Below are 17,544 nucleotides of genomic sequence, written 5' to 3'. Positions count from 1 at the left end.
TTTATCTGTTTCCTTGATTCTTTCTCTCTTTTCTTTTGCTAATGGCCAATATCTATTATTTTTTTACTCTTTCTTTTATTTTTTTTAAATTTGTTTTTTTAGTTGTAGGTGGACACAAAACCTTTATTTTATTTATTTATTGAGGGTCCAACCCAGAGCCCCATGTGTGCTAGATGAGTGCTCTACTGCTGAGCCACAACCCCAACCACTTCCTTTAATTTTTTACTTCTATCTTCTCTCCTTATCATTCTTCATCATCACATCCTACATCACTTCTGTTCTCTCCCTGTCCACCATTCAAAATGTAAACCATTTTGCAAACTTATTGTTTTTATTGAAAGCAATAACTGATGATATAATTTCTGTTTATTGTGACAATCTTGTAGATGTTATAGCAAGAACTATTCAGTTCAATGCTGCATATTGTTTTCATTCGTTGTTGTTACTGTTTATCTCCCCTAAATAGGTGCAGTACTGGAAACTTTCAGGGACACTGCAAGTGCACAGCAAAAACTCTACTCTCTCAAGTCCATACTGTTAGATGGGTAGACACACAAACAACATGAAAAGTAAGGGAACAAATTGCCCCAAACAAACTGAGATACTTGAATAACCAAATATATTGCCACCCCAGTGGAAGAATGTACATGGTTATATCTGCAAGGAAAAGGATAATGTATTGAGTGAGATCAGAGAAAAAAATACAGGAAGTAAAATATCACTTCAATAAAGAGAGAAATTCTGAAAAATATAAACAAGCAGATGTTAAGATCCCATAACCAGAACTTCGAAGAAATATGGGATAATATGAAAAGAACAAATTTAACATTTATCAGGATAGATAAAGGCTCAGAAATATAAACCAAAATAATATCAGAAAATTTCCCAAACTTAAAGAATGAAATGGAGGGCTGGGGTTGTGGCTCAGTGGTAGAGCGCTCGCCTAGCATGTGCGAGGCCCTGGGCTTAATCCTCAGCATCAGATAAAAATAAATAAATAAAATAAAGGTATTGTGTCCAACCACAAATATATATTATATAAAGATTGAAATAGGGCTGGGGATGTGGCTCAAGCGGTAGCGCGCTCACCTGGCATGCACAGGGTGCTGGGTTCGATCCTCAGCACCACATAAAAATAAAATAAAGATGTTGTGTCCACCGAAAAATAAAAAGTAAATATTGAAAAATTCTCTCTCTCTTTTCTCTCTTTTTTTTAAAAAAAAGATTGAAATGGAAAATCAGATACAGATGGCTTACAGGACTCCAAATATACGAAATTACAACAGACCCACACCAAGGCACAGTATTGTGAAAATGCCTAACATACAGAATAAGGACAGAATTTTCAAGGATGCCAGAGAAATGTGATGAGTCAGATTTAGTGGGAAACGAATCTGGATCTAAGCTGATTTCTCAGTCTAGACCCTCAAAGCAAGGAGGTGGAATAATATATATCAAGCTCTGAAAGAAAATAGATGCCAGCCAAGAATGCTATACTCAGTGAAATTAAGTTTCAGAATTGACAAAATAAAAACCTTCCCTGATAAACAAAAGCCTACCAACCAAGAAAATCTCAGTACCAAATAGAGTCTTAGCTGAGTTCTACAAGCCCTTAAAAGAAGAATTATCACCAATACTTCTCAAATAATTTCATGAAATGGAAAACAAGGGAACCCTTTCAAACTCATTCTATGAGAATAGTATGACTCTGACCCCAAAACTTCAGACAAATTTCCCTGATGAACATGGATACAAAAATTCTCAATAAGGGCTGGGGATGTGGCTCAAGTGGTAGCGCACTCGCCTGGCATGCGTGCGGCCCGGGTTCGATCCTCAGCACCACATACAAAGATGTTGTGTCCGATGAAAACTAAAAAATAACTATTAAAAAGTCTCTCTCTCTTAAAAAAATTCTCAATAAAATTCTGGAAAATTGCATACAAAAATATTAAAAAGGTAGTTCACCACAATCAAGTGGGGTTCATCCCAGGGATGCAAGTTTGGTTCAACATACATAAATCAATAAATGTAATTCATCACATCAATAGACTTAAAGACAAAAACCATATCATCATCTCAATAGATGCAGAAAAAGCATTTCACAAAATACAGCACCACTTCATGTTCAAAACATTAGAAAAAATAGGAATAGTAGGAACATACCTCAACTTTGTAAAAGCTATCTATGCTAAACCGAAGGCCAACATCATCTTTTTAAAAAAATCTTTATTTTACTTATTTATTTTTATGTGGTGCTGAGGATTGAAGTAGTGCCTCACACATGTGAGGCAAGTGCTCTACCACTGAGATACAACCCCAACCCAAGGCCAATGTCTTCTAACAGGAGAAAAATTAAAAGCATTTTCTCTAAGAACTAGAATAAGACAAGGATCCCTCTTTCACCACTTCTATTCAACATAATCCTGGAAACTCTAGCCAGAGCACTTAGATTGTCATAAGAAATCAAAGGGATACAAATAGGAAAAGAAGAACTCAAACTATCACTATTTGCTGAGAACAGAAATTCTATATTTAGAAGATCCAAAAATGTCCACCAGAAAACTTCTAGAAATCATCAATGAATTCATCAAAATAGCAGAATATAAAATCAGCATGCATAAATCTAACCTATTCCTATTTATCAGTGATGAATTCACTGAAAGAGAAATTAGGAAATCTATCCCATTTGCAATAGCCTCAAAAAAATACTTAGGAATCAAAAGAGATGAAAGACCTCTACAATGAAAACTACAGAAGACTAAAGAAAGAAATTGAAGATCTCCAATGCTCTTGGATAGGCAGAATTATTATTGTCAAAATGGGCCTGCTACCAAAAGAGTTATACAGACTTAATGCAATTCCTATTAAAATCCCAATGTCATTCTTCATAGAAATAGAAAAAGCAATCATGAAATTCATTTGGAAAGATAAGAGACCCATAATAGCCAAAATAATCCTTACAAGAAAAGTGAAGCAGGAGGTATCACAATACTAGACCTTAAACTATACCACAGAGCTATAGTAACAAGAATATCTGGTTTTGGCACAAGACATGAAGACTAATGTTACAGAATAGTAGACACATAGACAAATCCACATAAATACAGTTATCTCATGCTAGACAAAGGTACCAAAAACATTCATTGTTGAAAAAAGCCTCTTCAACAAATGATGTTGTGGAAACTGGAAATCCATATGTAGCAAAATGAAATTAACCCCCAGTCACCCTGCACAATAATCAACTCAAAGTGGATAAAAAGACTTAGGCAGGGCAGGGGTTGTGGCTCAGTGGTAGAGCACTCGCCTAGCATGTGTGAGGCACTGGGTTCAATCCTCAGCATTACATAAAAATAAAATATTGTGTCTAACTACAATTAAATATATATATATTATATATATAATATATATGTATATCTATGATATATCTATGATATACCTATGTCTGTCTGTATATATATATATATATATATATATATATATATATATATATATATGACTTAGGCACTAGAGCAGAGACCTTGTGCCCAATAGAAGAAAAAGTAGGCCCAAATCTTTACCATGTTGGCTTAAGAACTGACTTCCTTAATAAGCCTCCTAAAGCACAAGAAGTAAAATCAAGAATCAAGAAATGGAATGTATTCAAACTGAAAAGCTTCTTCTCAGCAAAGGAAACCATAACACAAAGAGACAGCCTACAAAATGGGAGAAAATACTTACCACATGTATCTCAGATAGAGCTTTAATCTCCAGGATATATAAAGAACTAAAAAAAAATTGAACACCAGAACAACAAATAATCCAATCAACAAATGGGCTAAGTAACTGAACAGACACTTCAGAGAAGAAGAAATACAATTGATCAACAAATATATTTAAAAATGTTCAACATCTCTAGTGATTAGAGAAATGAAAATTAAAACTACTCTAAGATTTCATCTCTCTCCAATCAGAATGGCCATTATCAAGAATACAAGCTAGGGCTGGGGATGTGGCTCATGCGATAATGTGCTTGCCTGGCATGTGTGGGGCACTGGGTTCAATCTTCAGCACCACATAAAAATAAAATAAAGATGTAATGTCCACCAAAAACTAAAAAAAAAGATACAAGCTAAAATAAACAGAGGATGTGGGGGAAACGCACACTCATACGTTGCTGGTGGGACTGAAAATAGTTGCAAAGATTACGGAAAGCAGTATTGAGATTCCCCAGAAAACTTGGAATGGAACCACAATTTGACCCAGCTATCCCACTCCTTGGTTTATACACAAAGGACTTAAAAACAGCATACTATAGTAACGCAGTCATATCAATGTTTATAGCAGCACAATTCACAATAGCTAAATTGTGGAACCAACCTAGATGCCCTTCAATAGATGAATGGATAAAGAAACTGTGGTATACATACACAATATTACACAGTCTTAAAGAGAAATGAAATTATGGCATTTGCAGGTAAATGTATGGGGTTGGAGAATATCATGCTAAGTGAAATAAGCCAATTCCCCAAAACCAAAGATTGAATGTTTTCTATGATATTCAGATGCTAATTCACAATAAGGGTGGGGCACTAGGGAAGAATAGAGGTACTCTGGATTAGGCAGAGGGGAGTGAAGGGAGGGGAATGGATATAGAGGTAGAAGCATGAAGAACAGTTAAATGAATCAAACATTATTACCCTATGTACATATATGATTACATGACACTGTAATTCTACATCATGTACAACCAGAAGAATGAGAAGTTATACTCCATTTATGTGTGCTGTGTCAAAATGCATTCTACTGTCACGTATAATTAGAACAAATTTTCAAAAAAGAATGCCAATGCTTTTGAAATTATTCAATGAAATATACATTGTTGTTGATACTGCAAATTAGTACAATCACATTGGAAAGCAGTAAGAAGATTCCTCAAAAGCCTAGGAATAGACCCACCATGTGATCCAGCTATCCCACTCCTCAGTATTTATCTCCAAGAACTAAAATCAGCATGCTATAGTGATACATACCAATGTTTATACCAGCACAATCTACAATATCTTAATTATGGAACCCATCAGTAGACAAGCGGATAAAGAGAATTATACACACACACACACCACAAAGTTTTATTCACCACAATGAAGAATGAAATTGTCATTTGCAGGAGAATTGGTGGAACTTGAGAACATTATGTGAAATGAGGCAAACTCAAAGTAGAGGTCAAATGTTTTCCCTTATATGTGGAAGCTAGAGAGGAAAACGGAAAATAAAGCTGGCGGGGGGAAATCTCATGAAAATCATAAAGAAATCAGTAGAGAAGAGGAATGGGACCAATGCAAGGGAAGAGAAAAGGGGAAATACTGGGAAATGATATCGGCAAGTTACATTGTTGTATCGTGTGCATATATGAATATGTAACAACCCCACCATTATGTTTAATTATAATGCATGAATAAAAATACCAGAAAAAAAGGTGAGACCCCTACCCCCTACACACAACAACAGAAACCTCATGGGGAACCCATTTAGACTTAAAGAAGAGGTGCAAATAGTACACAAATAAGGTCCTTATAACATCATTTTCCTGTTCCCCGTATAATATCTAAGTAGAGCACAGTGAGGGAGTAGAGGAGCTCACCTTGAGCACAGCCTCATGAACTAAATCAATGGCTATTAATGTCAATTCTCCCATTTTGCACCAATATCCAGGATCTACCTGGAAATTGGGAGTAATTTCTCCTGAGCAGCCTCCAGCCTTTACTATTCCTCGACCTTGTCTTTCGTATCCTTGACTTGTTTTCTATGTCATCTTACGAATAAAAAGCATTTCTTAGTTAAAGGACATATTTCTGGGAATCCCTTCCATGAGTGTTTCCTTTTCCACACATATTTATTTCTTCCTTTCTTTCCTTTCCTTTTCCTACCTTCATTCCTTTCTTTCTTTCTTTTTTTTGTACCAGGGATTGAACTCAGGGACACTCAACCACTGAGCCACATCCCCAGCCCTATTTTGTATTTTATTTAGAGACTGAGTTCCTTAGGCCCTATGTTGCTGAGGCTGTCTTTGAACTTGCAATCCTCCTGCCTCAGCCTCCTGAGTCGCTGGGATTACAGGTGTGCACCACCACGTTGGTATCACACATATATGTTAATGACTTGAGGTGTAATTACAATGCAGCCTTGGGCTTCCATGGCTTCTGCACATGAGGTAGCTCTTATTCTCAGTGACCAATCAGAAGGTTGTACGGTTCACAAAGGGTGAGACATACCCGTGAATGGCCTTCATATTGAAGTAAACATTGTATTTCATCAGCATTTTCCTTTCCATTCTTAAGTGATATCAGATTCTGTTTTGCTATTTTTTGTGACTGCTTTGCAGCATTGAATCTTCTTTCACCAAGACAATGGAACTGGGGGTAAGTGGAAGGAGGGTAGTGGTCAAAGTTGTGGGGTGCCTTTGAGAGGTCCCTTTTGTCTTCTCTGCAAAAAGTAATTCAGCCTCCAGTACAGTTCCTCTTGTCCCCACAGGTAGAATTTTGGATGTCCCAATCCTTGCTGGAGTCCCCAGGGCTTCTAGAATCATGCCTTGTTGTGAATTATCACTCTTGGAATAGCCTATATATTTCTGAAACACGCTAGCTCCATCCTCCCGCCTGGAACACCAATTCCTTGAGGGAATTGCTATACTTTGTATTCTTAAAATGTCCATGTCTACATTTCCCCGAAGGTGCTTATCAGTATGGGGTTTGCTTCCAGGATAGAGGCCTGCTGAGGACCTATCTTATATAAGATTTTATTCGACACTTTCATCAACTGGCTTCATGTACCTCACTGTCCTCATTTCTGTTACCCGATTTCATCCTGGATGCAATCTAACCCACTTCCCCCAAGATCCACTCTACAATCAGCTCCACAAAGGAATATACTGGGCCCACCTCATACCATGAAGCATGGCGACCACAGTGGTGGCAAAAGTGACCCAGATGTCTGAAAGATCAGATCCTAAGGGGAAGGCTGCAGGAGGTTGCCAGTTGCACTGCTCCTGTTCATACAGCCCAGTCTCCCGGATTTGCAACTGAGCATGCATGTCTTTCCAGTCCGGCGCTTACGTCACAGTGACCTGTACAGTTGCCTAGGGATACGTCCAGGAGGCTTAGCCAAACAGGCACTCTCCCTTACATGCCGTGGATGTGCTGTGGCTGTTTGCGAGGATGGTCCCAGGATCTGAGAAGTAGAGGAACGCCAAGTAGGTGGAAGAGTTTAAATCAGCAGCACGATCTGCAACATGGGATCCCTGCATTAGGCCTGCTTTGTGGGTATGCCTGTGTCTCTTCTCTCACTGAATCCACCCTGTGGACCACAGAATGGGACGGCCTTTGCACCTTAGGATGCTGTTATGTGCCCTGAGAATCTACCTGAATGTGTGTGGGAGTATGGCTTGTGCAGTGGATAGGGGCCTGTCTACTCTGCTTTCCTCCTTGAGCCCGTCCCTGTTTGTTCTCACCTGCTGGCAAGGAGTGATTTTTTTAACGCTGGGGCCCCTGTGTGGGTTGGAGGTTATGAATTGGGTTGCTGTTTCAGACTCTAGAGAGGTAGCTTTCTAAAATTCGGCACCAACTTCCAGTTACAAAAACCTGACTTGGAACTCAGTTTAGACTTACAGAAGAAGTATAAACAGGATAAGGAAGGTGATTATAACAACATTCTCCTCTTCCTTTAAAGGCAATAAATAACAGGTCTGGGGATGTGGCTCAAGTGGTAGTGCGCTTGCCTGGCATGCGTGCAGCCCGGGTTGGATCCTTAGCACCACATACAAACAAAGATGTTGTGTCCGCCAAAAACTAAAAAATAAATATTAAAATTTCTCTCTGTCTCTCTCTCACCTATTAAAAAAAAATAAAAGCAATAACAAACCTAACTGTAGCTGACTGACTGAGAGTAATTATTTGGTAATAATATGATGAACTAAAGTGGTGGCTTCTGTGGCCTAACCGACAGTTTCACATTGGTACAGGACCAACCTGGCAGTTGGAAGTCATGTCTTATGCATGACCTGAAGCATTTACTGTGTCCTCCACTGCTACTTGAATACTGTCAGAGGCCTCTTAATTTGGCTCTGCCTCCAGCACAACTCCTCCTGTGGTCCCAGGTATGGTTTTTGGTTTCCTTAGCCATGTTTGGGTCTTCAAGGCTCCTGCAAGTCTACTTTAGTGGCACCATAAAGTCTGAGAATAGCCAAATACCACCTCTAAAATGCTTTCTAGAGGGACCCCTGGGGCTGCTTTTGTGCTTGTGACTTTGTTGCATAAACAATGAATGGGTCATCATGGTATCCTACTGTCTTATCAGGCTTTTATATTCTCCACTCTGAAACAGACAATACATCTCTATCCTTCTCAAGGTCACTTGTAATATTGATATTGCTGGACCCAATGGCCATTGTCAAACCTTGTATTATTTAATTTTCCAGGGGTATCTGTTACCATTGATTGTCTGTCCTTTCATTTGGTTTCTATATTCCCTGCCCTTGGTTCCCCTCCCACCACTTTGGTCCTCCATCGTAGCTTCCTCACTGGTCTGTCCCTTTCTTGAACATTGGGATGCAACATGGCTTAGTCTTTGTTGTTTTTTACACTCAAGTTCCTAATTGTCTTATCCTGCCTTGGGAATTTAAATATGTATAGTAATAACTACTAAATAAATATAGCCTCTAGGGTAGTACAAGCTATTATATTGAAGTGCCTAGGCCAATATTTCAGTTCTGTGTTTAATACACACTTCAGGTTTAACATCTAAAACTGTTCTCCCAATTTTCCTCCACACATTTGTTGGAACTGTAGCTTTCCTCTTCTTATTTGATGGAATTCACCACCTTTGCAAGTGCTCAGAACCAAAACCTTTGAGTTGAATTCACCTAGGCATTTTCTTTCTCATACCTAACATTTAACCACTAAATAAAACTTGCTTCATTGCATTTACCATGTAGGTAGACTACATCCCATTCTTACCAGAACCATTGTTACCATCCTGGTCTAAGCCATCTTCATCTTTCATTTGAATTATTGCTATTGCCTTCTCCTTTTTTTTTTTTTTTTTGGTACCAGGGATTGAATCCAGAGGTCCTTAACCACAGCAATATACTTTTTTTTTTTTTACATTTCTTTATAGTTGTAGATGAACACAATATCTTTATTTATTTTTATGTGACGCTGAGGATCAAACTCAGTGCTTCATGCATGTAAGGCAAACACTCAACCTTTAAGTTACAACCCCAGCCTTCCCCAGCCTTTTTTAAAAACCTGTTATTTAGAGACAGTGTCTTGCTAAGTTGCTAAATGGTGATCCTCCTCCTTGGTCACCCAAGCTTTTGGGATTACAGGCATGAGCCACCATGCTTGGCCCACAGTATTCTACTCTACTTATTTTTGTTTTGTACAACAGCTACATTATAGATTCTTTGCTCTCACTTATCTCCTTCACTGGAATGCTCTTTGTTAGACACTAATTGGTTTCCTTCTTTACTTCTTCAAATCTTGGCTCTGATGCTTCTGTATTTATTCATGGTCTACCTTGAATTATTGTATTTCATATAGTAACTTAAACTGTCATATCCCTCCCATTTCTTTTTAAATGGCTTTTCCAACCAGTAACAATTAGCTTTTAATATGTGCTATACATACTTTGTCTCCTTTTGCTAGAATTGTTCACTGATATACCCCAAATACCAAGGGTAGTGGCTGGAATACAGTATGTCTCCAATAACTGTGACTAATTTTAGAATAGGCTTGGGTGGGGAAAGCATATGTTGCTAGCATGTCTTTGTAGGAATAGGCAATAGTCTCAAATCTTGTTCAAATTGTCCCTTTAAGTCAGTGTAAATTATTTCTATTAAGGAAAGACGATTAAGCATTTGGAGACAGAGATAGCATGTCTTAAGCATATAATTTTAAGCTGCTTTTAGTAATGTCATAAGACACTACTAATGTCAAATACATTAATAATGTCATAAGACATTATTCAGCAAGAAACACTGAATAACTCCTTCCATTTCAAAATCTCCATTAAACAGTCTAGACTGGCATAAGACCTGCTTTATAAGACAGGAGGAGGCAGTTTGAACAAATGTTTTGTCTATAAAAATAAGAACTCTGCTTTCTAGTCTGAACTGGGAAGATCCACATGCTACAAGGTCATTAAGTTAATACTAAATATGTTAAGATTTCTTTTACTCATAGCACCCCACTTCCTGGTACATTTTCCATATCCTCAAGAGAAGTTTATTATTAATAAGTGAACTAAAACAGCATCAATAAATAAGAGGTTTGCATTAATTTTATATAAAGAATCATGGGAGACAGGCAGACCAGAGAAGGTGTGACTGTTCCACAAAATCATCAGGGTTTTGGTCTCCTTCAGTATTTTTGATCCAACATTCATAACACCCAGATATCCTCAAAGTCCCCATGAGACTGACAGAAGTTCAGCTTAGATGTCTATTTTGTAGGGAGGAAAAAGAAGAAACAGAGAGGAAAAAAGAATTTCATAAATATCCTAGACACAAAGACCACTTCCATATTGCTGACTTGAAAGGGAGACTAAGATAGTGTTTTAGCCCAGGATTTATTATTAAAGAGAAAAATGGATATTGGGTAGGGAAATAGTCTCTAATGCAAACTCGTCTTTTTTTCTGTTTCAACATAGTCTGTGCATGTTAATCTTTATTTTCAGTTTAACTGAAAAGTACATTCAAGTTTTTAAAAAAATTTTCCTAGTAGATTTATTCTGGCTATTTTTTTTCATTTCTAAATAATATTCTTGAATTGTCAGAGATGGTGAAAGATGCAAATATGTAGACTCTATAACAAATCACTTCACGCTTGTCCTAAATTCTGTAACAGTTTTTCTTAATAACCCATTGATACTACACGGCTTCTTTACAGTATGAATTTTCTCTTACAATATTGAACAAAAGTTGTCTCATGACAGCATGTAGTGCCACCCCCCAAATAACCTGGGATAAATGTTAATGAAATATTTCTTGATACTAACAACACTCATAAGTGCCCTCCTCTCATGCAAATCTTCTAAAATAAGAAAAATGAAAATAGTACCTAAAATTCATGATATGCTATGTTCAAGGCACTGTTCTAAGAGCTTTTACATGTAATAACACATAATACTTTCAAGAATCTTACAAAAATGTATTATTCCTAGGTCTACCTTACAAACAATTAAATCAAAGTAATGGTATCTTATGACAAATGTCATAAAGGAAATAAATGGGCAGAGCCAAGAGTATATTGAAAAAGATATTTTCTATGGTTAAAGACTTTCCTACACTTACTACATTAAAAGAATTATTTTCTATTTTAATTTGCTAATGTTTAATAGGGTTCTAATAATAAAAGTTTATTTTCTACATAGACCACATTAACATTTTCATTGCCCCATCTAAATTTTTCAATGCTGAACTTTATGAGACAAATCTGTCCCCAATTCACATTTTTAAGACTCTGTACTAATAATGGATAACCAGATAATGCTATGTGTGAGACCACAAAGAATAAGATAATTCATATAAAAACTTGTGAATCATGACTAAAGTCTATTCCACACTCCTTATAATCAAATGATTTTTCATTGACATGAATTTTCTGATGTTGAGTTAGTTGTGAACCACGAGTAAAGGACTTTCCACATTCTTTACATTGATAGGGTTTCTCACCAGTATGAATTCTCTGATGTCGAGAAAGATGTGAGCTCTGAGTAAAGGCTTTCCTACATTCTTTGCATTCATAGGGCTTCTCACCAGTATGGATTCTTTGATGTAGAGTAAGTTGAGAGCCATGACTAAAGGCTTTCCCACATTCCTTGCACTCATAGGGTTTTTCTCCAGTGTGAATCCGCTGATGTTGAGTAAGCTGTGAACCACGAATAAAGGCCTTCCCACATTCCTTACACTGATAGGGTTTCTCACCAGTGTGAATTCTCTGATGTTGTATAAGCAATAAGCCACGAGCAAAGGCTTTCCCACATTCATTACATACATAGGGTTTCTCACCAGTATGAAGTCTCTGATGTTGCGAAAGATGTGAACTCTGAGTAAAGGCCATTCTGCATTCTTTACATTCATAAGGTTTTTCACCAGTATGGATTCTTTGATGCTGAGTAAGTTGTGAGCCACGAATAAAAGATTTTCCACATTCCTTACATTCATAGGGTTTCTCACCAGTGTGAATTCTCTCATGTTGAGTAAGTTCTGAGCCACGACTAAAGTTTTTTCCACACTCTTTACATTCATAAGGTTTTTCACCAGTATGAATCCTTTGATGTCGAGTAAGGAGTGAGCCACGATTAAAAGCCTTTCCACATTCCTTGCATTGATAGGGTTTCTCACCAGTATGAATTCGCTGATGTTGAGTAAGTTGTGAGCCATGACTAAAGGTCTTTCCACATTCCTTACATTCATAGGGCTTTTCATTAGTATGAATTCTCTGGTGTTGAGTAAGCTGTGAACCTCGGATAAAGGCCTTCCCACATTCTTCACATTTATAAGGTTTTTCCCCAGTATGAATCCTTTGATGTTGCATAAGTAGCGAGCCCCGAATAAAGGCCTTTCCACATTCCTTACATTCATATGGCTTTTCCCCATTATGAATTTTCTGATGCTGGGAAAGCTGTGAACCACAAATAAAAGCTTTCCCACATTCCTTACATTCATAGGGTTTCTCACCTGTATGAATTCTTCTATGTAGAATAAGTTGTGAGAGCTGAGTAAAGACCTTTCTACACTCTTTACATTCATAGAGCTTCTCACCAGTATGAAGTCTCTGGTGCAGAGTAAGTTGTGAATTCTGAGTAAAGGCCTTCCCACATTCTTTACATTCGTAAGGTTTCTCACCAGTATGGACTTTCTGGTGTCTGGTGAGTTGTGAGCTACGAATAAAGGCTTTCCCACATTCTTCACATTTATATGGTTTTTCACCAGTATGAATTCTATGATGTAAAATAAGTTGTGAGCTTTGAGTAAAGGCCTTCCCACATTCCTTGCATGCATAAGGTTTCTCACCAGTATGAAGTCTCTGATGAAGACTGAGCTGAGAATCACGACTAAAGGCCTTTCCACATTGCTTACATTCGTAGGGTTTTTCACCAGTATGAATACTCTGATGTTGAGTTAGGTGTGAAGCTCGTCTGAAAGCTTTCCCACATTCCTTACATTTATAGGGTTTTTCTGTAGAGTGACATCTTGGATGTTGAGATAAGTAGGTATGATGGTTGAAAATGGACATATTGTCATATATGATCATCCCCTGCCTGAAATAGTCCTTCTGATTTTCTTGTTGCTTCTTCAACTTGCCTCTGACTTTCAAATAATCTCTGAAATTGGTCTCTGAAAGCTCACAATTTTCAAGCCTGTTATTCATTTCCCATTGAGATAATTCTGTTTTATTAGTGTCCTTTTCTGGAGATAAGTCCTTATTTGAACACCTTGAAGGCAAGTCTGAAAGATAAGACAACATCAAGTAATTCAAGAGAAATAATTCCAAAGAATTTCCGTGGCAGATAAAACAAATAATACAGAAATAACAGGCCTATAGCAGTATTTTTCAAATATTGTTTACTATGACCCATAATAATACCTTCCTTTCATATCAAAACCTACTGTAAAAATATAATACACACACACACACACACAAATTTCATAAAACAAAATCCTGTCTATCTTCTTCCCTCCCTTTGTACTGGAGATTGAACCCAAGATCCTGCACACCAAATTACACCTCAAGCTCTTTTTATTTTGAATAGGGAGACACTCTCTATTTCATCTTTCATACTTTGTGTCATGTCTTCTCTTGTTTACTCATCTACCCAAGCCCACATGTGTTTAACCCAAAAGAATACCTTTTATCATTGCCCAGGCACTGCTACAGGGTTAAAACATAATGAAAGTTCTCATGAAATATTGAAGATGCTAGAAAAGAAAAAGGCAATTTTCTAAAATGATGGAAGGCATCTGGAGTGATATAGATTCCATGAATTTTATTTAAAAAAACCCCACCATTATAGATGGAAATACAGATCAAGAAATAGAACATGAAAAGTCTTATACATTACCCCTAGGAATGCAAACTGGTACAATGAAAACACTTTGTAGTTTCTTATAAAAATGAAACATACTCAGCAAATGATATAGCAGTCATATTTAAAGATATTTACAATTATGCTCAACACCAAGTATTACAGCTTCTTTATTCATAATTGCCCCAAACTGGAAACAACCCATAAGTTCTTTAAAAGGTGAACGATCAACAGTTTGACAATTATATACAATAGAACACTATTCAGCAATACATAGAAACAAACTATTGATTGATGAAACAATATTAACAAATCTTTAATGTATTTTGGTAAGAAAGCCAGAGCCCAAAGGCTACATATTTTGATTCTATTTATGTACATTCTTGAAAAGGCAAACTATAGGGATGGAAAATAGGTGAGTAGTTTTCATATGCTAGGGAGAGAGGAAGGAGATGACAACAAAAGGAAACCATGAGTTTGAGGGTGGGGGTCAATAATAAGAACTGTTTTATATAAAAACGTGATAGTGGATTTACTTGATGTGTGGATGGTGCACCAGACTTTCTGAAAAATGTCCCTAAGTTTTGGGTGAAATATTACAAATATACTTTGAAAACTGGTCAGGCTTAAAAGAAAATAAAGTATTCCAGAGGCACCGCAACAGTTACCACCCAGCATTGTAGTCCAGAGAAATAGAAACTAGAGAGGTACACGTGCTGTGATTACAGTTATCCTCAGGACATCTGCTGACTTTGGTTGCATAAGTCTCTATATTAATTACCTGAAAAAAAGTCAGAGTCCATGGCCTACAAGAGAGCAGGGATTAGAAAGGGACAACTTTTTTTTTCTTTTGGTACTGGGAAGTGAACCCAGGGGCACTCAACCACTAAGCTACACCCCCAGCCCCTTATTAGAGACAGGTTCTCGCAGAGTTGCTTACGGCCTTGCTAAATTGCTGGGGCTGGCTTTGAACTCAAGATCCTCCTGCCTCAGCCTCCTGAGCTTCTGGGATTACAGGTGTGTGCCATGGTGCCCAGCAGAAATAAACTTCTTTATAAAATTATAAATATCCAAGGATACACTTCAGCAGAAGGGGTAAAATTTTTCTGACCTCAAAGGAAAACAAAAAGAAACATTTCACTATTTTTAAAAATTTGACTTTTACTCTGAGATGGGAAGCCACTGGATAGTTGTGAGAAACAACATGGAAAAAATACCTTTCCTTTGTATTAAAATGAATCATTCTGGGGCCAATCCTCAGCACCACATAAAAATAAACAAAATAAAGGCATTCTTGGGCTGGGGTTGTAGCTCAATGGTACAGCTTATCAGCACCCCATAAAAATGAATAAATAAAATAAAGATAAAAAATAAAATAAAGGCATTATGTCCATCTACAACTACATTTTTTTTTTTGTACTGAGGATTGAACTCAGGGGTACTCAAACATGAGCCACATCACCAGCCCTATTTTGTGTCTTATTTAGAGACAAGGTCTCACTGAGCTGCTTGGCACCTCACAGTTGCTGAGCTGGCTTTGAACCGGCAATCCTCTTGCCTCAGCCTCCCTAACCACTGGGATTACAGGCGTGCACCACTGTGCCCGGCCAAAACCAAAACATTTTTTTAAATGAATCATTCTGATTGTTTCATCAAATCAAAGGACAGCCTGATAGTACAGAAACTAGGCAGACAGAATTTAGGAGGCTACAGCAACCAAATAGCTTGGACTAGATGATGGTGGAGATAGGGGTAGAAGAAGTGACATATCATTGGATTCTGGATATATTTTGAAGGTATACTGAAGAAGATTTAATGATGCAGTGTACTTGTAATATGAGGTAGAGAAAATAGGGAGGATTCCTGGTGTTTCTCTTGAACATCTAGAATAGTGGAAGTATTACTGAAAACCATGCACTGTAGTAAGAACAGGTTTAGATGAGAATATCAAAAGTTTGGTTTTGGGGCCAGTTTAGTGGTGCATGCCTCTAATCCCAGCAACTTGGGAGGCTGATGCAGGAGGATTACAAGTTCAAGGCCAGCCTCAGCATCTTATTGAGACCCTATCTCAAAAGGGCTGGGGATGTTTCTCAGTGGTAGAGTGCCCCTGGCTTCAATCTCTGTCTGGTTACCAAAAAAAAAAAAAAAGTGGTGTTAAGCCCTTAAGTATCACAAGGAAGATATTAAAAAAAAAAAACATATAGGGCTGGGGTTGTGGCTCAGTGGTAGAGTGCACGCCTACCATGTGTGAGGCATTGGTTTGATCCTTAACACCATCTATAAATAAATAAAATAAAGGTATTGTGTCGGGAGCTGCCCTGGATGCAGACACCTTTAAGTCCTGATGCACTGGGTTATGAACAATTATTGCGTTCAGTCTGGCAAGGTAGTGCCAGGTCACAGTAACTTGGGTATTACCCCAGCTCGGATAATGGGGCCTGACTCCAGGAGTAGGTGTCACCTGGTGGGGTTGAGTTACAATCACCTGTTCCTTTGTAAACCTACCCCTTTGCACTTTTTGGGATAGAATGTTCCACAGAATCCCTTTGTGTGTCTCCTATATAAGAATAAAGAATATCAGTGGCTTGCTCTCTTTCCACGGACACTTAATGTCGGAGAGCTGTCATGGATTTTGAAAAGGTACTTCTATGGATTTGTGTGCTTTCTTTGTTGTTTTCTTAAGTCTGGAATACTCAGAACCAACATTAGGTTGCCAGCTAGAAAAGATGGCGATAGTATTATGTCCATCTACAGCTAAAAAAATTATATATATATACATAATGTATATATTTCATAATTTTTATATACATGTAAAAATTATACATATATATGTATATATATATATATATATGTATACACACATGTGGGGGTTCTAGGGACATATTTGATTTAGAAGTATAAACCTAGAAGCCATCACCAAATAGCTGATATTTAAGAGTTATTAGGTTTGACGAGATCACCCAGGAATGTCTTTGGATATAGAGAAGGGAAGGAAAAAAAGGACAATTGTGAGGATTGAGCCCTGGGACACATAAATATTTAGAGGTGAGGGAAACAAGAAGAAACCAGCAATAGAGACAAAGAAGGAGTAGTCAAATAAGGAGGGAGAAAAATTAAGAGTATGTGGAATCCCAAAAGCCAAATGAACAAAATATTTTTAAGGAGGAATGATCAATTTTGTCAGATGTTGATAAGGAAAAATGCTGACCATACACACTCATATAAATATACAGACACACACACACACACACACACACACACACACACAAACACTTTTTTTTTTTATATGAAGATTGAACCCAGGGGCAATCTATCCCTGGGCTACATCCCAAAGCTTTATTTTATCTTATTTTTTATTTTGAGACAGGGCTTTACTAAGTTTCCTAGGCTGACCTTGAATTTGCAATCTTCCTGCTATAATCTCCCAAGTCACTGGGATTACAGGTGTGAGCCACTGTGCCCAGTTTTGACATCTAATTT

At 37.5% G+C, this 17,544-nt stretch overlaps 1 protein-coding gene across 8 annotated transcripts in view; it reads right to left on the bottom strand.

Moving 5' to 3' along the window:
* Window positions 1-17,544, bottom strand: part of LOC124089937 (zinc finger protein 420) — a 100,676-nt gene that overhangs the window by 21,642 nt on the left and 61,490 nt on the right. For 6 of the 8 annotated variants that reach the window (XM_046440202.2, XM_046440203.2, XM_058577618.1 and 3 more), the window contains one exon: window positions 10,297-13,486. The exons of 1 other annotated variant lie outside the window; for it this stretch is intronic. In XM_046440202.2, coding sequence (XP_046296158.1) covers window positions 11,556-13,486 — 1,931 coding nt within the window. In that variant the 3' untranslated portion in view covers window positions 10,297-11,555. Of the gene's footprint in view, window positions 1-10,296; window positions 13,487-17,544 lie in introns of those variants that run through there. One more of the 8 variants, XM_046440208.2, reaches the window with a different exon arrangement.

Source organism: Marmota monax, unplaced genomic scaffold, assembly GCF_021218885.2.
Source record: "Marmota monax isolate L192 unplaced genomic scaffold, Marmota_monax_Labrador192_F-V1.1 WCK01_AAM20220418_F8-fsc00228, whole genome shotgun sequence".
Classification (NCBI taxonomy): domain Eukaryota; kingdom Metazoa; phylum Chordata; class Mammalia; order Rodentia; family Sciuridae; genus Marmota; species Marmota monax.
This window is presented reverse-complemented; position numbering and strand designations above follow the sequence as displayed.